The sequence below is a fragment of the Anguilla rostrata genome, chromosome 6 (assembly GCF_018555375.3).
Source record: "Anguilla rostrata isolate EN2019 chromosome 6, ASM1855537v3, whole genome shotgun sequence".
In the NCBI taxonomy this organism is placed as follows: Eukaryota; Metazoa; Chordata; class Actinopteri; order Anguilliformes; family Anguillidae; genus Anguilla; species Anguilla rostrata.
Genome location: NC_057938.1, coordinates 39,133,522 through 39,155,273, shown reverse-complemented (window position 1 = coordinate 39,155,273; position 21,752 = coordinate 39,133,522). Strand labels below are relative to the sequence as shown.

At 40.3% G+C, this 21,752-nt stretch overlaps 2 protein-coding genes across 4 annotated transcripts; one reads left to right on the top strand and one right to left on the bottom strand.

Moving 5' to 3' along the window:
- The first annotated feature begins 1,301 nt into the window (after positions 1-1,301).
- On the top strand, positions 1,302-12,702 carry LOC135257113 (neuroglobin-like). The gene is made up of 5 exons (XM_064339548.1): positions 1,302-1,929; positions 6,564-6,671; positions 7,680-7,800; positions 8,616-8,696; positions 11,284-12,702. The coding sequence occupies exons 1-5, from the start codon at positions 1,652-1,654 to the stop codon at positions 11,404-11,406; spliced, it is 711 nt and encodes a 236-aa protein (XP_064195618.1). The 5' UTR covers positions 1,302-1,651; the 3' UTR covers positions 11,407-12,702.
- Positions 12,703-14,834: 2,132 nt separating this feature from the next.
- Positions 14,835-19,295, bottom strand: LOC135257112 (zinc finger and BTB domain-containing protein 42-like). 3 transcript variants are annotated; one of them, XM_064339545.1, is made up of 3 exons: positions 19,167-19,295; positions 18,410-18,568; positions 14,835-17,627 (listed from the first exon to the last, which is right to left on the bottom strand). In XM_064339545.1, exons 2-3 carry the CDS (start codon positions 18,477-18,479, stop codon positions 16,060-16,062), a joined length of 1,638 nt encoding a protein of 545 aa, XP_064195615.1. In that variant the 5' UTR covers positions 18,480-18,568; positions 19,167-19,295; the 3' UTR covers positions 14,835-16,059. The 3 variants fall into 3 exon arrangements, with proteins under 3 accessions (XP_064195615.1, XP_064195617.1, XP_064195616.1); XM_064339547.1 differs by having other exon boundaries at positions 18,419-18,568; XM_064339546.1 differs by lacking the exon at positions 19,167-19,295 and adding an exon at positions 18,965-19,152.
- Positions 19,296-21,752: the final 2,457 nt, after the last annotated feature.

Below are 21,752 nucleotides of genomic sequence, written 5' to 3'. Positions count from 1 at the left end.
TACAGTTACCCAGTGTCCCTCAGGCTGTGGAGAAATAATACTGAGTGCAGTGCAGAATTTAATGCCCTGACTGGTTTAGAAACTTACTGCATCGATGAGGCAGGAAATTAGCATATATTTGGACAAGCATCCCTGTCCCTCTCACCCACATCAATGAGGAACAACTCTGACAAAAGAGTTAATGGGAATGGGAAGGAGCTAATGCATCTCTCCAGGTTCGATATCTATAAAATGGCAGGATCAGAGGGGACCGATTGTGATGATTCACCTACTGTTCTGCTCTTGGGTCCAGTGTTGACAACTCTCGGTGTCACATCAACATTTTCTGAAAGAAACATGTGTGAAACCAAAAGTAATAAATATCTAAAAAGGCATTAACCTTCTGAGCACACATTAAATCAAGCTCAAAAGATTCCCTTCACTTCAAAGCCCTATAAGCCCATGAGCTTGAAGCTGAGAAGAGTGCTCTTAGTCAGTTGATGGTGAAGCTTACTAACCAAGCACCCCTCGGCATTGCTTCAAACAAACACAACAGAACCAAACAAATTATCATTAAGTCAAATGAACTATAACAAAATCCCAAAGAAGACTTAATTCCTATTTGACCCTGGACAGAAATGTGAATTGGCTGAGTTTCTCTACGTTGTCAGAGATAAGGAGCAGAGACAAACCCTGATTAAACACGTGCTCAGTGACCACCAGTAGGTTATAGAAAGAGGAAGACATAAAAACCTACCCAGAGAGGAGCGTGTTTGTAGTCACTGCATTACAGGGGAGGTAGAAACAGAAATGCACATTCTCCTCCATTGAATGAATGCCTTAATTTCCTCACTTAACCCTAAAGAAAAATTCTAAATGATCACGGGTGACGGAATAACTTCCCCTTTGTGGCAACATATGTCATGGCTTGTCACAGAGGAAGGGAGTCTGTGTAACTGTAAATACCTGTAAAATGTTAAATCTCACTCACTTACATCTCACTATTGTAATCGATCAAATGTTAAACCTTATTCTATCTTGTCTTTGGCAATATTGTTTCATTACTTCCATGACAATAAAGCTCTTTGAATTGAACGTTTTTTTGAACTGAGCATTTATTATTATAAATGCATCAAATGAACTATGATTCACACGTTTTGTTTGTCTCATTTAGCAGTACACATTTGAATCTCCTCAGACAGATTAGCAGTTTGAAGCGTACAATATACCGATAACAAAAATTATGACCACTTCGTTTACAGACTAAACGAATGTAAATGAGCGTGTGTGCTTGTCCGCGCGCTTGCGCGCGTACAGTTGCGTGTCTGATTTTTCGTGGGTGTTTGTGGAAGTACTTCTGGAGCGATTATTGGCCAGTACCAAGTCCAGCGGATCATCTCAAATTGCGAGCAGTTCTGTTGTCACCTGGGATTTCTTCATGATAGCATCTAATTTGTTCTTCACGGTTGCCTCCATCTGAGTTCTCCCTAGTTTTTACGCTTTTGAGAAACATAAGCCTTCAATCTATCTAAGTGCTTGGCTTGTTCCCTAAACAAATCAAATGTTTTACCCTATTACTATATCAATTACTATATTATAAACAATCATCTTTGCATTTGTGCAGCCATCGCATCCATTTGAATGCCACGGAACCAACGCACGAGAGAAGTAAATGCATGAATCCGGTTGCGAAGCTCCGGTTACGTCTCGGATATATTCTGTGGCTGTTTTCCCATTGATATTTTATAATCTCCTCGTCGTTCCTGTACCAAGCTGGAAGATGGGCTGCGCAATATCAGGATTGGGTTTGGTAGCAAAAACACAGGGAGACATAAGAGATGAGGACGTTGCGGTGACAAAACTAAGCCAGGAACAAATTGAAATGATCAAAGAGTCTTGGAAAGTTATCCAAGAAGATATCGCCAAAGTTGGAATAATAATGTTTGTCAGGTAGGTGCCTGTTATTTGCTATTGCGATCATGTTATGTATGATAAAGGTGTATAAACTTGAGACATTGGCGAAGGGAAATCTGAGTACTTGTTTTCCAATTATCATAATTATTAATATTGTTGTTGCTGTTGTTGTTTTTAATAATAATAATAATAATAATAATAATAAACTTAAATACAACATATTCCGTTCTCACCAATTAGAGCACGTGCCATATGGCAACTGATATATAGGGAACTGGGATTGCAACTCAAAGACTGTGGGTTTGATTCCCATCTGGGGCACTGTTTCTTTGGCCAAGGCTCATAACCTGTATTGACTCTGTAAAATAAATCAGCCTAGATAAAATAATCTACTACATGCCGAAATGTAATTATGTTCGATGTGTAATTAATATTCTATAGGCTATTTGCTACTAGCGGACCTTTGGTGAAGGAATATTAGTTGTATTTTCACCTGCTGTATGCGATGTGTTATTTAGTATTTCTGGCAATTTACTCTGTTTAAAACCATGTCAAAAGTAGCTTGTACGGCTACGCAACAGGTCTTTGTGACAACGTGTGTGCGCGGGCTCTACGATAGAGACATTACACCAGCTAACATACACAAATACCACGCACACACACATAGTTGTATTCCGTACATTGTTTGTTGTTTGTTCTACCTGTGCTTTGGCGATATGTATATGTACGTCACGCCAATAAAGCTTATTTGAATTTGAATTTGAGAGAGAGAGAGAGATTTGGGTAAGGACTGACCAAGGTAAAACCGGTTCATGAATTATTGTGAATTATACTGTGTAGTCGATAACAGTTAAGTGTACTTTACTGCAGGACCGCCTAGTCTGCTTTTTCAATAGATAATTTCAAAACAAATGACAAATGCATAAGTATGGTAAACAACACCCTGACTGTACGGTCAGCAGAATCTTGATGAAAAAGAACGCAGAGGACAGCGAAAGATGTAAGTCCATCGGAGCAGATAATGAGATTTTAAGAGCAATTTTTTGGGGGACGGTTCGTGCAGTAGTTCAGGTCCATAACATGCCGGAAGCAAGCATACAAGGAGCTGTGACTCGTATATCATGGATGGTACACACTCAACCTGGAAGGTCTGGAGCCCAGATGGCTCCACGCGTTGCCCGCGATAAATGTGTTTCCCACAATACGTTTGTTGACCTTGATGTTCTTTGAATTGAGCGTATATGCACCCGACTAGTCAACGTGTCCTGCACGGACTACCGACAGGCACTTCTGGAACTAGAATCTAATATCAATTAGCATGTCACTTTAATTATTAAAGTAGTGTAATAGTAATGATGTAAATACAAGCTGTATATAAAACCTGCATGGACCATTTATATTTGTGGTTTTCCACAAGAAATCTAATAATCCAATCCACATTGAAAATGCTGCTTCGCTTTTGACATAATGACTCGATCTGGAATAGTTGGATTAGTTATCTGTATCTGGCCATGGGTTCTAAAAACATTTTTCAGCCATGCTTTCTGGACATATGGCTTTCTTCATCCCCGATGACACGCTTCACCACTGTTGTCCTCGTTCCTGCCAAAATGAGGACAACAGCTGTCTGAACACCTTCTATAGGAGATCATCATTGCTCTTTGACATCAGATACACAGGGGAAGGAAGGCTCAATCTGAAAAGGATGGTCTGCACTTCTGAGGGGAGCCCTAGGGTGCAACCAGATAACATCCAGGAGATCATTGGGAGTAGCAAAGTGAGTCTGCTGTGAGAAATGGGCAGTGCAGCACCACCTCTCTACTACGGGATTCCAGCTGAAATATGTTGATGTACATGAGGCTGTGCAGTCATTTAGAACCAGATTATAAGGGGGAAAACTAATGTCATTAACAATCATGTATCATTAACATTACATTTAAGGATTTAGTGCTCGCTATTTGACCTTGACCATCTTGACCCAAGGTGTACAGTAATTCCAGTATGCTTCACTTCTGAATTATTTATTTATGAATTCACTATCCCTGGCAAAGAGAGTATCTTTTGCAATGGCTCAAAAGTTAAGGGATGTCATGGAGTGCAATAGTATATTCAATGTTCTTGTTATAGATTATGACATTATATTAGCATTATATTACAACTTAAGGGCTTCTATCCAAGCAAAAGACATTTCAGCATGAAGACTGGACTATGTGAGTTGAGTTGCAGTTTGAGCTGATGAGCTCAAACTGCAAATGAGCTGATTTCATATTCTGTCTCTGATTCTGGATGGTGAAAATGTTTTGTGTTGGTTCTGTTGAAACAACAAGTGCAGTCACCTCATTGGTGGTAGCCACCATGGGGGCTGTTAGCCAAGAAGTGGGTGTTAGTATGTGGGGTGAACACTGTGTTCAGCTCTGTCTCTGATTCTGCAAGGTTGTCTGTTCTATTCTATTCTGGTAAAGCCTTGCATCAAGGCTTTTATTTACAAGGTCACTGATCACCGACACAGTATAACATAGATGGCTTGTTTTTTTAAACCAACACGCCATTTCTATGAAACATGTCCAGTTGTGGCAGGGTTATGTAGCCTACCTGCTGCATCTGTGTATATGGGGAAAAATGTTGACCCCTTATACTATATATATATATATATATATATATATATATATATATATATATATACCAGGATAGATATTTTTCATCATGAGATAACGGCAATCACTCAGAATAACTCTGTATTGATTTACAGTGACCCTTCTCTCTAAGTGGACAAGTGGACCCAACCCATGCCACCAGACCCCCTTGCTGTAGGGGTCAAGCATACCTTTCTCTTTGTGTATGCCACACATGGACTCTCCCACTTGTCAAGAAGGAAGACTCATATGACCATATAAAAATGTTCACATCTCTGTTGACACACATCACATCACATCACAGTGCCTGTGGTTTTTGCACCACTGAACTCTCAAATGTGCATTCATCTTTGTAATGAGGGGTTTATGCACTGCATATAATATAATATCCCTATACTATAATATCCCTCTCTATGTAGTTGTCGACGGACTGCTCTTGCTGACACAGTCTGATCATGTCCTGCATTGACATTCTCTGTCACCTGAGGAAGAGTTGCTCTTCTGTTTTTCCTTACATATCGCACTCATACATGAGCATCACAGTCATCGAGTGTGCGCTTTCGACCACAATTTCCGACTTGTCTTTACCATCGATCTAAATGCAGATGGTATTTGAGTCACTGTTCCTACTGAAAGAACAAGCTAGTTGAGCAGTTTTTGTGACTGAAGCTCCTGCCACCGTGCCCCAATAATGAATCCTCTTTCAAAGTCACTTAGATCTTTTCCTCTTGCCATCTTGACCCAAAATTGAGGCCAACTGGGCCTGCTCAGCATTTTTAAACATGCCACAGAGCATGATAAGATGTTAATTGCATAATTGTATCATGCAGCACACCTGTATGGAATCATCTGCATTCATTATGTTTCTCCACTCATTTATTCAGGTTTTGCCTTGAATTTGCCACCCGTCTCTATATGACCAAAAGTATCTGGACAATCCTTTGTTCTGGGGCTCTTTTTCATGATTTGGGCTAGGCTGTATAGTTCTAATGAAGACAAATATTAACGCTACAGCATACAATGATATTCTAGATGATTTTGTGCTTCCCCAAAAGTTTGGGGAAGGCCCTTTCCTGTTTCAGCATGACAATTCCCCCAGGCACACAGCAAGGTCCATATAGAAATCATTTTGTTGAGAACAGTGTGGAAGAACATAACTAACCTGCACAGAGTCCTGATCTCAACCCCACTCAAGACCTTTGGGATCAATTGGAAAGCCAACTGCGAGCCAGGCCTAATCGCCCAATCAGTGCCCAACCTCACTAATGCTCTTCCGTCTGAGTGGAAGCAAATCTCTGCAGCAATGTTTCAGCATAAAGCCTTCCCAGAAGAGTGGGGGTTATTATAGCAGCAAAGGGTGGACCAACTCCATATTAATGCCCACATAATTTTTTGATGAGATGTTAGATGTCAGGTGTCCACATATTTTTGGCAATGTAGTGTGTGTGCATATATATATGCACACACACACATATATATATATATATATATAAATATATATATACACATATATAAAGGCATAGTCAAGCATAAGAACCACATGTTCATTTTGATTTATTTTGGGTCTCTCCAGGTGCAAGTAAGAAAGTTGGTTAGAAGCTGGGTAGCTCTAAGTCGAATGACTTGGCCAGTCAAGAATTCTTCAGTTTTTTCAGATCATTGTACACATCTATAAGTAAGCTTGATTTGGAGTAGAGAGCCAAATAAAGAAAAAATATATGTCTTTGTCAGAAACATTACGGAGCTTGGTAGTCAGAATAAAACACAGTATTTATACTTTTCATGCTGCCGGCCATATAATGAAAACAATTTTGATGCTATCCATGAGAGGCATAATAAATGTTTTGTTGACCCCCTTCCAAAAAGTACTGGTTCACAGCCTTAAAAATATTCAAATGCAAAGTGAGGTCATGGGAGAGCGAATGTTTTTGTTTGTCGTCGTGAGAGGAACCAACAGGACCATTGAGAAGGGATGAAATTTATGAATTTATTAGTGCTGTCTAAAGAGCTCACAGTCCCCCTTTGTCTTGGCCACAGATTGTTTGAGACCCATCCAGAATGCAAAGACGTGTTCTTCCTGTTCAGAGACGTGGAGGACCTGGAGAGGCTGCGAACCAGCAAAGAGCTGCGAGCCCATGGACTGAGGTGGGTCATGCCCCTTGAGGGGTGGGAGAGGCAGGGTTGGTAGGGTTTCGGTAATCACGTGATGCCGCCACAAATGTCAGTTTTCACCTCTGAATCTCAGAATCTTACGGTATTCCAATCTTATAATGGTATATTGTATTTGAGTGCAACACAGTGTCAATTCGCATATCTGAGGCCTCTGGCCCTTCAAATATTAAGATGTGTGTCTGTCTACGCAATCTGTCGAGGACATATCATGTTCACAGTACCACTGCATCAAGCACTTACCCTAGGTTTCAGTGGAGAAACTTGGATGGCCATAAGATGTGTCACCAATTAATTACAACTGAGCAAGCTAAGCAATTAAAGGTGTGAACTGAAGAAAAACCCATTCTGCAGGGCCAAGCCTGGTTGTCACAGATTTAAATCCAATGCAAATGCAACTGTTTTTGACTAGCGTGTTGTCCTGAAATTGAGGAGCTTCCAGCATCTAGCTGCCACACATTCGTACCTGTACTCAGGCGTCACTCGACCCACATCTGAAGTGCTCTCACCATACTGTTTGGCTCCCAAGAGTGGGAGTTCTGAAAGACATGGAGTGGGCTGTAGAAAAAGTGCAAAAAGGGCTGGTGAAACTAATTAAGCCACAAGAGAGAACCCTCTTAATAAAAGGCGTGGCCAACGAGGGCGAGGCCATTGAGACGGGCAGGAAAACCGACAGCTCATCGTCGTGCTGCTCTTTATAGAGGTCAAGGGCCACTCAAACTCAGCACAACTCGATAAGACCATCATGACTGAATATTTTCAGCCAGTCGTGAGCCAACAACAATGGGGATTGAGTCCCTGGGTGCTTGAGAATAACCAAAAACATCCGCAAGCAGCATTAACATGTGTTAGACTGTTCATCCTCTGATTCTAATTTTCTCCTCACCAGCTTCTAAGAGCAATCATGCTGACTGTTTGGGGGGGGGGGGGTGGATGTGTAATGTGGGTTCCAGTTGTTTTCAGAACACTATGTCATGCCCACAGGGTGATGTCTTTCATTGAGAAGAGTGTGGCCAGGTTGGACCAGCTGGAGAGGCTGGATCAACTGGCCCTGGACCTGGGCAGGGGCCACTACCGCTACAATGCCCCACCAAAGTACTACGGGGTTAGTGCCCATGCATGGCCTTCTATTGATTTACTAGGCTACAGGATTACATATCCCACGGTCAGGGAATAATCAGTGAGGGTTGGATCCTTTGTACTATAAAATCCAATCAAAAAAGCATTTCACATCATAATGCAGAGGATACATTTTTGACTGAGACGAGAAGAGGCTGACCATGAAATGGTGGCATCCTATAGTGAGCTTCATATTCTTATCATTTAAAGTTCAGTTCCTTCCATTCTTCAAACTTCCGTTCTTGACATCTGTAATGATTTTCTGGTTCATTATCTGTGTTGGTAATGGACAACATCCACTGATACATATGTAGCTATAACAATGCAAATAGAACTGGAACATTTTTGTTTTAAACTGGCACATCCTATTTCCAGTTTAAAACAGCATAACAGCAGAATGAACACTTGACCTGATATATTTGCTCAGTATGTCAAACATCTCTTATAGCTTGCCGATTGGCTGAACGAGCAGCCACCAATGCATTATGCCACAACAGGCTCTAAAAGATGGAAAGGTCAGCAGCGGAGCTAATATGAAGAGCAATTGTTCAGATTTAAAACAGAAAATGTATAGCCACAATAGCTTTCCATTTTTTGATTTTTTAAAAGCTTATGAATAAGTTCATGAATAATGTTTTAAGTAAGGGTTTGTGAGGCTTTTTCTAAGTATGATCACCAGTGAGACATTTGTTGATGCTTAATTTAGAGTCAGAGCCTATAAATTAATGGTCACTACTGAATGGAATATTTGCTTGAAACAATTTATGGTTAAAACTATAAATATGATGCCTGTTTTTATAGTATGTGGGGGTGGAGTTTATTCGTGCTGTCCAGCCAATTCTGAAGGAGAAGTGGACTGACGAGCTGGAGGAGGCCTGGAAGGTACAGAATTTCTCACAGTGACCTGTGTCATTACCATTTACAGTAATGCAAATTACCATTGACTGTAATGTCATTGCCTGCATTCAAGTCCTCTTCAGAGCTGACATAAAAGTACAGTTTCTAATTTAAGAGCTTGTTTTAACTGCTATGCATCTGTTAGTTTATTTTATTAGTATCAGTAGGAATTTATCGATATTCAATCTTCTTTTGTATTGCTAATATGCTTTGGATGGCTACGTAAGCATCACAATTCCAGACCATGAAACTACAAAACTCAATTTTATTGCATGATAAAACTGAATCATAGCTTGTACACTATGGTAAATGAAACCAACCTATTTTAACATTTTGAGTCTTGAAAAATCAGTAATATATGTAGCACAGTGTACACTTGCATTACAATACCAATCTAATCAATTTCATATTCAGGCTAATCCAGTCTTTACAAATCTTTTTTCCATACATCATTGCTAATACATTTTGTTTTCCATTTTTGACCACAGTGTATTTTGACCCACTGGTAAGGAAACACTGACCTCCTGTGGATAAGGAGTGAAATAATTAGTTCCACCATTCTTTCAAAATCCACCTCACATTAGAAAACACTGTGCTTTGTTTTTTATTGACAGGAAAAATTTAAATACACCTAAAATGACAATTTAATTAAATTAAAACATACTATACAGAACATAAAATCCAAACAAATTGTACTTTTTGAAGTTATAATGTGGTTACACACAAGTGAAATTGATGCATTGCAAGCCACATATGAGGCTCTGTACTGGCAAACAGTGCTCGTGCCAACAAACAAGAGCTTAGCATTCATCCAATATCCATCTTCGCGAACAGATTACTTTTACATCAGCTGTCCCAGTGACCACTTGAGACTGGGTACCATGGCAACCGCCATTTGGAGTACATAGATTTACACACATATGGGAAGGTGAACCTGTTCAAGAGGACCACAGCTGTGGGGAAGGCCTGCCATCTTACAATTTAGAGCTGCCACTTATCAAATGCATCTGACACTCAAACAGAGAATGTAGCTTAAGCCAAGTAAAGAATCTCACATCTTTTTTCCATCAAGCAGGAGCTTGAATGTGAACAAATTTCCTGCTTCAGGCAGCAAGTGATTCAGGCAAAAAAAAATTCTTTTTTTTTCACAATTTACTTGCACCAGTGATTTTCTTTTCAGTGATTGAGAGACAGCCCCGAAGGAGAAGTCTGTCTGTCTTTAAACGGGCTATGTGCAATATTTTAATGAGCTATCCACATGGGACAGCAAGAGAACTGCACCCTCTTGCCTATGATCTATTATAAAAAAAACTGCCACTCCACTCCAATCCACAACCCGTGGTTGCCTTTCCATCCCCAAAAGGGTCTCTGTTCTTGATCTTGTTTCTTCACTACTCTGGTCCCAGTGGTTGAATAAGCTCCACTGAATAGTTCAATTCAGTAGCCTCATTTCTACAATCGCACTAACACCAGGCAACTTTGGCAGAGCTTGAGTGTTAGGACAGCGAGTGCATAGCCCATTTAGGGGGCCCCTATGACCCGATTATTTTAGAAATATTGCTGTGACCCTGTAACGATGCGCGTCAGTATCTGCAAATCGCACTTTTGTTGTAAAAATCTAGCTCACAGGCTATAACCACAGCAATCACGCAGCAGGTTAGGCTAACAAAACACAGTTAGGCTAACAAAAACAAAAAAAACTTTTTTTTTTCACACACGTGAATACATTTACAGATAGGTAGTGGTTTTAGTTTGCCCTTTGATGTTTGTACTCATTCAACGAAAACACATACCATTTTGATTACTTATTGCCTGCTTTCAAGTCAGGACAGGTTTGACTTGTATTGCTTACTCACAGACGTTAATAAGCAATGAAACAGCGTGGCATGTGGGGATAGACTTGGCACGTGGCACGGGATAGACTTGCTGGAATTTTCACTATATGTGTTAATCTGCACAAGGTTACTGTTACACATGTAGCCTAGTGAATCAGATTTGCTTGGTTTGATAACAAATTAACAAAATGGACATTTAAATCATGATTAAATGTCAATTTCTTGCTCATTTACTCTAGAAAATATTTAGCCAAGCACTATGAAATATTACTTCTAACAGCTTTGACATGTCAGTAGTCATTAGCCGTTTCAATTACCCTACATTGATAACTTTATTCGGGTATAATTTAAAACACGCAGTCCATGTTACATCCAAACCACCAAGTCAGGGCTTATGTCTCAAAGACATTTTATTGGGGTAAGGCTCCTAAAACGTACTTTAATTGCGTATTATTTATAACCAATAGGATAACCAATTAAGAATCAGTTATATATTATTTGTCAACGTTGTTGTTCAAGATGTGTATTGGTCTTTATTGTTCAATCACAAAAAACATCAGCACTTTTTACAGAAGTGATATTAATTTAGTAATAATTTAGTAATAATGATTTCCTGAATCAAGGGGATAACTCCTCCCTGTGATGTGCACACATTAAATATCACCCCAGCCACATGCAGTCTCAGCTTCTTAATTCATGCTGAAGCAGTGTTTGATCATTTTCTTCTCCTTTGCCAGGCCCTGTTTTTGTATGTCACTAGGATAATGAAGAAGGGCTACTGGGAGGAGGAGAGGAACCAACACAACAACTATGTGGAGCCAAGCAAAGACAAACCAGAGAAGAAACACACCCGTCTTTAAGACCCTCCACTAGTCTTTACTAACCCACTGTGGCTTCTGAAATTGCCTGGCTTCTCTGCAGTTTTCACCAACATTCAAACCTATTGGAACCAATCAACATGCTGAGTTATAGCCCTCTCAATTGCAGACATACCCAAAGACTGTGTGACCAATGGTTAAGCAGAGACACATGTTACTAAGCTGTGTAAATACGTCGCAAATTACTTTCTATTCATTCTTTGCACGTTGCAACATCTCTATTGCATTCAGCACAGCCAGTACTTTTTCTTTTCTACCTGCTTTTCTCATGCTTAACTCTTACTAAAGTCATTAGATTGAACACTTCTTGAGAAGTTGGGTAAGACTCTAAGAGCACTGGTGATGGAAGAATTAGATGTCATGATGCCAAAATGGGCGGGGCTGTCATATAATTTTGCCAATTGCAATTGGTCACAGTTGCCCCACCCTCACAAACAACCAGCCCCATTAAAGGTCTTCTCTTCCGTTGGCCTTCTCACAGTATATCTGCAGTGAGAAGTACTTGGCTAATCGGAGTCGGCATCAGTGTGCCAGAAAGACTGTGATTATGACATCATAAATGGGATGGGCTTGGTTGGTGTAATTGTATGTTTGTCCACTGAAGGTAGTTTGTGTCCTTGGAAAAGGACATCATACCAGGTAGGATAGTGAAGAACATAAATACCTTTTTTCTGTCATTTTTCTGATTTTCTGTCATGTGTGATGGTCCAGCATGACAGCAAGCCCTGCATTTTAAATGCCAAAGCCCATTTTCTGGATAAATTATGGTTTTTCTAGAATAACTTGGCCAACACCCCACAACACTGACCAACAGGCGGGAAATGTTAATGTTATAAGTGTTAAAGATATTCCATGATTTTTCCCAAGAAATCCACCATAGATACCTATAACAGGGCTTGCCTGTTTTCTATGAACTGTACACATTAACGTACACATATTCAGCATGTACAATCTACGTCTGTCAGAGATCATGTAAGCGCTCTCTGAGCTAAATGCTCACTGTACCTGTGTCTGTTGCATTCGTTTAGAAATCTCCTCCAAATGTTGAAAGTCAGCTAATAGAAGCATAGCCCTTATGTACATTCTTTGACTAATTGGCCTATTTTTCAGTTGGGATCCAATATGACTGTGGTATTGTCAGAACAATGGTAGAAATGGATGCATACATTGATGCACACATACCATTATTTTTTGGTGCCCTGCTTGTAAACTTGTAAATGTTTAAAATGTATAATAAACATCCTTATTGAAAACATGTAAATATCACCCAAATACAAACTGTGACAAGGACTCTCCTCATTGTTAGTACAAACAATTTCAACATTCACATATGTGTACCCTGCATATCCTAAGACGAAAGTTCACTTCAGAAGTCCTGATCGAGTAGGTACTGTGATGTAATCAGGACTGAAGACCAGGCTCATTGTGAATGAGACTGAAAATGTGTGGAAACTGCTGGGGAATTCAAGCCGTTATCCAGCCACTGCCCAGTCAATAGATGTGAATACTCCGCTGTCATTGTGGGCTGCATTTCTAATGATACTCTGGTCATGCATGCTAGTGCTAGAAATCTGGCAAACCAACTTTAATATTATTACCATTTAGTCCATAGCAATTTAGGCTTTCTTATAGAGATATTTTACAGTACGAATTTAAATTCTCACCTCTGGATAAGTATAAAAATATTTGTAATGCTCCCTATATTTCTGTGCACAGCCTAATACCAACTCTGATATCGCTAGTTATCAAGTATTTTAGCTGCATTTGCTCACATTTTAGCGATTGCACCTAAACACCGACAGCAACTTTTTCTTATACAGCAGTCTGGAGGACTGAAACACCATGGGAAGATAACATTTAAGCCAATGATCAATTTCCATTAAACATCATTCTGTGTTGAATGAACGTACTGCAATACTGTATTTTGACAGCAGATGGAACTAAAATTAAAGCTGCTGTATCAGTTTCACACTGTATGAACTATTTTCCCACAATGACTGAAATTTGTTCTGAACCATATTTTCACCCGCTTTAAGAGGCACAATCATATACATTGCTCAGTAACAACACATCACAGTATATTACATACTGGTTTTTTCTTTCTGTACCTGGATCTGTTGATGCATTTACCTATGTTTGACCATCACCTTGTTTTTTTTTTGCTTTTTGAGGAACCGAGTGAGAAATGCACTGCATATTAATTTTGCAGTGAATTTTAATTACATTTATTTAAATTAGATTTTTATTAAAAGCCTTCCCAGAAAAGTGGAAGTTGTTATAGCACAAAGGTTGGACCAATGTATTGCTATCTTTAATTTCAGACGTTTCTTGTGCAAAACAATGAACCATTGACAAGGGCAACTACAAGAAAAAAATACTCATTGTGATTATTTCAAATTTATCAGACAATATTCCAGTTTTACTGTACATACATTTTATAATTTTTTATCTCTTCAAAATTGAAGACATACAGAAATAACATACTGAGTGCCGAACTGCTAAATATGTAACGATTGGTCAGGTCTGAAGGTCTGAACACTCCACTAAAAAATATATATCTAAATGTTATAGAACAACATTAAACACAGCTACATGTTATATAATTCTTTCTTTTTTATGTCTACAAGGCACATACGGAGACATGATATAAACACAGAGTATAAATGAGATAAGACTGATACAATAAAAAAACCTTGCATTTAGTTGATAGTTCTCATGTCCTGTCCTTAAGACTATGTAAAGTTATTTGGGGATGGGGGTGTTAAGTATTTAAGTAAAATGGAAAAGCTGGATAAAAGATGGTATTTCCTTCCTTCCTCTCAGTAAAAAATAACTTGTCTTTGTTTGAGGTCAGTAAGTTGACATGAAAAATGGACAGGTGGACGGATAATTGTTAGAACCACAAAACTATGTCTTACACAACTTTTTTTATAGGCAGTATTGCCAGAGTATACACATACAGTTGTTGATATTGAAAGCACAACTGAGCATTTCATAAATGTGCAGGATGCCACCAGCATATGTTCGCCCACAACTGCTGCTTTGGACGGGCATTACATACTCAAAGAGAAAAAAAAAATCATAAACATTCAGTATGCACACTGAAAATAGAATTAGTTGAAACCGCTGGCTAATCATTGTTAAGAGTGTTGAGACTGAGGCACAGAATTTGTTCAAGAGACAAGCAAACGATTATACTTTAATATACTAAAATTATACTTTTTAAAAAGTTTAGGAATTTCTCATTTCGTAAGAATGAGGGAAAAGGCAACACCTGCTTAAATAATTACTCCAAGTTCAATGCAACAGAAATGATGCAGATGTATGGACTCGACATACACACACACACTAAAGGATGCCTTTCACCTAGCATCATTGCCATTACAGAGATATTTACACAGAGTTGCACGCAGATTTGCTATTTTTTTTATTTTTTTTTATACATGAAAATAAATCAAGAATTTAGTAGAAATTATAATTTATATCACACTTGGAAATTTCACAAAAAAATTACAATGTACATGTGATTTCATTTTAGTATCATTTCTAGATACAGTGAGAACAGTGCAACAATATGACATTAGAATTAATTAAATTGCTGACAAGCCAAAAACTATCAAAGGCCTGGAAAGATGCTAAGTAAGCTTGTATGTTTGTGCGCTGCCAACAACTCCATGAATCAACCATGGATTGTTAAGATCATAACAAATGCCCACGTGAGCCCATCTTTTGAGTCCAAAATTGCATATTTTAAGTTTTCCACTCTCAGCAGAAAACCAAGCTTTACTGAAATCCAATGCTTACATTCAAAATACCCTGAATACCTGATTCATACCTTTATTTATGTAATTTACGTACAGTATATCTGAATGTACATACACACTCTACAAAAATACATACACATGTATAATACATACATTCATAGTGAAATGTCCAGTGTTAACTTGACTGTAATAGTGCACAAATAGATGGTTGATTGGAGTCCAGACCATATGTACTCCATAACAGTTCATTGAACACTGAAAATATAACTATATATATATATATATATATATATATATATATATATAAAGTGAGAGAGAATTGATAGTGTGTAAATCTAAAGACCTGACTTCTTTGTAGAACTATTAAACACCTTATTTACATCACCTGAAGTGATATTATATCCACTGAAGGCTTAAGTTAAGAGTTGAGCCAGGGCAGAAACCAGCAGACCCTTTTGCTGCACTATATTGGGCCCTAGAGCAGGGGTGGCCAACTCCGGTCCTGGGGAGCCGCAGGGTCTGCGGGTTTTTGTTTTGACCTTAAATACAACAACCACTTACACAAAATAAACCAGGTGAGGTGAGTTAACTATGTAATCAACAGCTTTAATTGATCAATTAAGTGCCGAGTAAAAACAAAAGCCAGCAGATCCTGTGGCTCTCCAGGACCTGGGTTGGCCACCCCTGCCCTAGAGCATGCACCAGGACTTGACGAAAACAAGAACTTAGAGCAAGGGACCGTGGGGTTATGGTAATGGATAGCTGCAGGGTGTGGTGGCTTTTTTTTTCCACTTCATTATCAACAACCAGCTGAGAACCAAGGAACCAGGGGAGGTTAGTTCACAGTATGCTCAACTTGGGGATTGCTGTCTTAGATGGACCCAGTAAGCACCTCGGTGACCCCGTGGTGGAACTTGCGGATGTGGCGGTAAAGGTCGCCGGACTGGGTGAAGCGGCGCTCGCACAAGCTGCAGGCGTGAGGCTTCTGGCGGGTGTGGACCACGGCGTGCCGAGTCAGGTTGTGGGAGTACTGGAAACCCTTGCCGCAGCGAGCGCAGGTGTAGGGCTTCTCGCCCGAATGGGTGCGCTCGTGCCGCTTGAGGGTGTACAGGCAGGAGAAGGTCTTGCCGCACTGCTGGCAGGTGGGCTTGACCACCCCGCCCACCAGGGGGGCCAGCTTGGCGGGCGCCCTGCCCCTCTCTTGGAAGTGGGTCTCCAGGTGCAGCTGCAGAAGGCGGGGGTTTGGAAAGGGGCGGCTGCAGAGGGGGCAGGTGCAAAGCCCATGCAGGTAGGAGCGACGCCTCCCCGGCGGGGGGGCCGTCCCGCTGGATGCAGAGATGTTGCCGTTCTCCTCCTCCTCCTCCTCCTCTTCTTCGCTTCCCTCCATCAGGGCTCCGCCTCCCTTTGTCAGTGCTTCGCCCCTGTCCGCATTCCCGTCCTCCCTTCCTTCTTCCCTTTCCCATTCCTGCTGTCGTACCTCAGGTGTTTGGGCGGGGCTCCTGGTGCTGGTCCTGAGATGCTGTCTTTGTCTGTCCGGCAGCACACCATCCACCAGCTTTGACTGCACACCCTGACCATGCGCACTTTTAAGCACCGTGTCCGGTTGCCCCTTACCCAGCTGTCCCAGGACAGGGGCAAGGGAGGGGCCCCAGGGACCTTTGCCCGGTGGAGGCCTGCAAGACAAATCCAAAGCTCTGTCCTCATCGCCCGCAACCCGGGTCCACGGCGATGGTGATGTTGCGTGGCCAGTCTGGCCACTAACAATAGCTCCCATTTCCCCACCAACCCTGGGGTGAGACTTGGGCACCAGTTCACAAGCCGGGCTCATAAAGGCCAATGACCCGGTGATGTGGCCGTTTGCCTTCCGCGTACTCTGTACAGACTCTTTATGGTCAAAAGCAGCTGGCCTGACTTGCTTATGGTTGGTTTCTGATTCAACCATCAGGGATGTCCTCGTCTGATGCTGCGGCCTGCGCTTGTGGTGCAGCTCAGTGTCGGGACTCCCCCTGTCCTTGGCGCTCAGCGCAATCCTTTCATTGACCTTCTTCTGCAGTGAAAGCAGCTCCATGGCGTCCAGCTTGCCGGTGCACTCCGTCACAATGTCGTACATGTAAAGATAACTGGCAGCCGCCATTACATCCTCCACCAGCAGCCCTGGGGTCTCCAGCTTTCCCTGGTACATGAACTCCAACAACAGGCTGAACGCAGGGGCTGTCACTATGTCACTGTTCAGATACACAACGTCCTGTCTGTCTGTCTGCTCCTTATATAAGAGGTGGAAGTATATGCTGCAGGAGGCGAGCACTGCCCTGTGTGCTCGGAACTTTGCCTCTCCGACAACAACGGTGCTGTCGCAAAGAAATCCTTGGCAACGCTGCTGTTGCAGACGCTGGAGCAACTGTCGGCTGTGATTCGGGAACTCCATTCTTCTGTCATAACCTGACCAGAAACAGGAAAAACTGGATTGGCATAATGAACAAACAAAAGCCAAGCAGCGTTCTCGGAAATAAAGGTACAGTGGAGGTATATTTTTGTTCTTTAAAGAACAAATTTCACAAATGCATCCAAAAAATACAACCATATTCTATCTGGGTATTAATAAGTACCAAATGAATTAAGTACCAAAGTACCAAATTAATCATGTATTGCTGGCTAGGGGTACGATTTTATCAACTAATCGGGCACCACCCCAGTGACGAGCACTTCAACCTTTCTAGGAACTTTATTTCTGAGAGAGCTCTGCGTGCTTTGGCAACGCGCACGTATAGTACTAACAACAATACAAAAATACAGTATACGTGACCTTTTTAATAAAACATACAGTTAAAATATTTAAAATATTGCCTGAATATGAAGATGTTTCATCATCATTTTAAAATTCACTTAAATTAATAAAAAGCATTTTAAAACGTTGATTGCAATGTACGAATGGACTTAACGCGAACACTAAATCAAATCAATATAAATGTTTTTTAAATTCCCAACAATCAGTGTTTGATGTTCAGTTAGCAGACTACAAAAATGATTCGTATAAATAATACGCTTCCCCCAAAATACCAAGGAGCACGCCTAACTTCGTTTTTTTAAAACAAGAACGCAAGTTTTGTTCTAGGTTCCGCAAGATCTTAGTTGGCAAACCCCAAAACGTGTGCCATGCATCAGGTCAATGTTCAAATATAGCGAGTCTACACTAGAGTAGCAGGTAGCCACCGGGTTTTTACCTTTCCTACCTGAGAGACACAGCAGTCCGATTCGTTGATTGTTACTTTTCGTGCTTCCCTTGGAGACCATAAACTGTGTGAAGGCGACCACAGACAACTGAACGACCAGCTCCCCCCTGGTTTTGTTTACTCTTCCTCCTTGTGTTCCAGTACATTTGCCTGCACACAGAAACCAAGCTGATCCACGACACCAGCAACAGCACGGTGAAAGGAGAAGGTGTAAACTGGAGTGATCTGTTTGCCAAATTCTAAATGCAATCTAGGAAGTCAGTCGGCGTGACATCACCGTCATATAAACGCTACTGTACGTCCAGCTGCGCTCCCTCGTGACGAATGTAACTCTGATCAGCAAACAAGCAGCCTCTTCCTCTTAAGTTTCTCGAAATACACGAAATACAACCCTGCAGCCGACCGCATTGAACACACTACTTTGAACCGTGTACATTGTTATACCATGGCTCCAGTTTACTGTATTTTGAAAAAGCCAGAACTGTTGCATTATATGTTCAATTAGTTAATTCATTACTCTCCACATTCAACAAACTAGTGAATTACCGTTTTGACTGTGTGCGTGGAAGACTGAATTAAGATTGTGGTAACCGATTGGACCGCGAGAAAACTTTTTAAACCAACAGTCAAACTGGCGCAAGAAATAGTTGCTGGATCAGCGGATCTCTTCATAACGTATAGACCTGCTCACGCAAGTCAAGGAGAGTTCAGTTCATTTATGTAGTTTATGGCTAAACGGTATTTCTACCTTTTATCACAGACAACCAGATGTTTGGTTCTCCTGTCGTCTCATGTTACAAATCGCGGTCACGTTCTACCCGGCGGCTGGCAGCGTCTGTCAAGCAGGCTTTTAATAGACCAGTCTCGCGATAGCAAGTATGCTACCACAGTAGACGCAAGCTACTAAATTGCTAAATTAGCAGCGGCCAATTAATGTTGGTCATTGTCATGCTGAAACAGGAAAGGGCCTTCACCAAACTGTTGGGGAAACACAGAATCGTCTATAATGTGATTGTATGCTGAAACATTGAGATTCGCCTTCACTGGAACTAAAAGGGCTTAGCCATAACCATGAAAACAGCCCCAATCCAAGAGGTTTCCAGATGCTTTTGGTCACATAGTGTATTTCCATATAGACCATCCATAACGTAATGGTCTTTTATTGTTAAAATAGTAATTACGAGATAACCTAGTGTTTTTCGTTTATTTGTACTGTACATAAGCAAGATCGAGAATCCGATTAAAAAAATAAAATAAATAAATAATAATTTAAAAAAAATAAAATAATAATAATAATAAAGGATTTCATGGGCTCTCTGACGTCGTTCTGTGGTCTAAAATTGACTTTTTATGGACTGTGGATTATAGAACCCACAATTAGGCTATGGTAATTATTTTTGATGTTGAATCTGGGAGACTTGGATTCTATTTGTATTGTGTTGTGATATATAAATATTTTGCATTGTGGACCTGCAGTATTCAGAATTTTTTATATGTATTTTGTGTTTTGATTTAAATACAACAAATATGTATGGTAAAATGTTTTCATACATTGTTTGGTGAACTATCTTATTTATACACACATCTTGAGGTTGTTTACCTTTAAGGTTAACTGATTCAATGATATGGGTGTGTGTGTCTGACAAGACTGGATGTTTTATTATGTACTGACACAGTTTGGCATTCCATTGTAAGACCAGATGAGGCCCCAGTGACAGCCAAAATGTCTGTTTTTGTGTCTTAAATATTTTCTAATAAAGAGGGGTGGGTAGAGCAGAGTGTTGCTGGTCCTACTTTTACTATTTGTACTGCACAAGTATGAATAGCATATTGGCCTATTGACTCAAATGCTATCATAGCAAGACCACCATTTAATTCTATTTGAATTCTAAAGGTTATACAGTGGGCTGATCTGTATTTATTTGTATTGTAATCACGATCATGATAAGTCCGTCAAATTTGATTTCATATCGCACTATTACCAAAGTAAATGCCACAGAGGAAAATTTGCATCAAGGAGGAATGAGGTTTGCGGTCCAGAGCAGTTTATTCATTATAGCCTTGGAAGGGCATTGTGCTGAAATTACACCTCTGGGTCATTCACTGTCAGGTATGGGTGGAAAAAGATAAAATATAAAGATAAAGATAAAAAGTTCCTTCCTGTTCCTATGCAGGTGTGGACATACAGCATCCCCTTGCCTTTTCTATCTTACCGGGAAACTCCCTCTATTTGACTCATTTGCATATGGTAGGGGTCCATTTTTGTTCTCTAAGGCATAAAGTTTCGTCATTGGGTCATATTTATTCATTGGAATACTAATCTACAGTAAAATGTTATTTCCTAAGACACATTTTTCCCTCACCCTTCCCCATATATTTATTGTAGGGACATCTGGGTGAATAATTGCTGTTCTACTGAAGTTTACAAAACAAAAAGGTGCTATATATGTCTTTATCTCCAGGAAACCATGGAAAAGCCAGCCCAATGGTGAGGTGTTAAACTGATAGCAGAGCTGTGTTTTTCTAAGTGTCACAGACTGGCTAGCCTCTGCAATACCCTGCACTCAGGAAGACAGAATAGAGAATTGCACAAACCACTTCTCTAAAGAAACCCTTCTCTTTTTTCTATATTTTGAATCGCCAGTCGTATTTTGCCACATCTCTTCATCACTCAGTCTGCTAGCTGATTGAGTACAGTTGGTGCTCGCATTTTTAAGCATGTTCTACAAACACTAGATTCAATGCATATCTTAACCAAATTCATATTCCTTTATCAGTAAATATTGGGTCTAGCATTTTAATAAGGTTAAGTACATGACTTTATAAAGTACCTAAGGAGACTGCAGTTTTTCAGGAGCATTGCTCAATTAATACATACAGTAATCTCTACAATATTTGGACATATTTCTTGATTTGGATCTACATTCCAAAATTTTTCATTTGTAATCAAACAATTCACATGTGGTTAAAGTGCATTTTTTCAGCTTTAATTGAAGGGTCTTTCATACATTTTGGTTTCACCATGTAGAAATTACAGCACTTTTATACCATAGTCCCCAAATTTCAGGGCACTGTAATATTTGGGACAAATGGATTCTTCAAATCCAAATAAACATGAGTTTAATATGCTGAAGAAAAAACTTAATGCAACTAACCCCCTAAACAAGCAGGAGCTGAAGGTGGCTGCAGTAAAGGCCTGGCAGGGCTTCACCATAGAAGATACTCGGCACCTGGTGATGTCTATGGGTCACAGACGTCAAGCAGTCATTGCATGCAATGGCTATAGGGCAAAGTCCTAAACATGTCTACCAACATTTGCAGAACATTAATATGT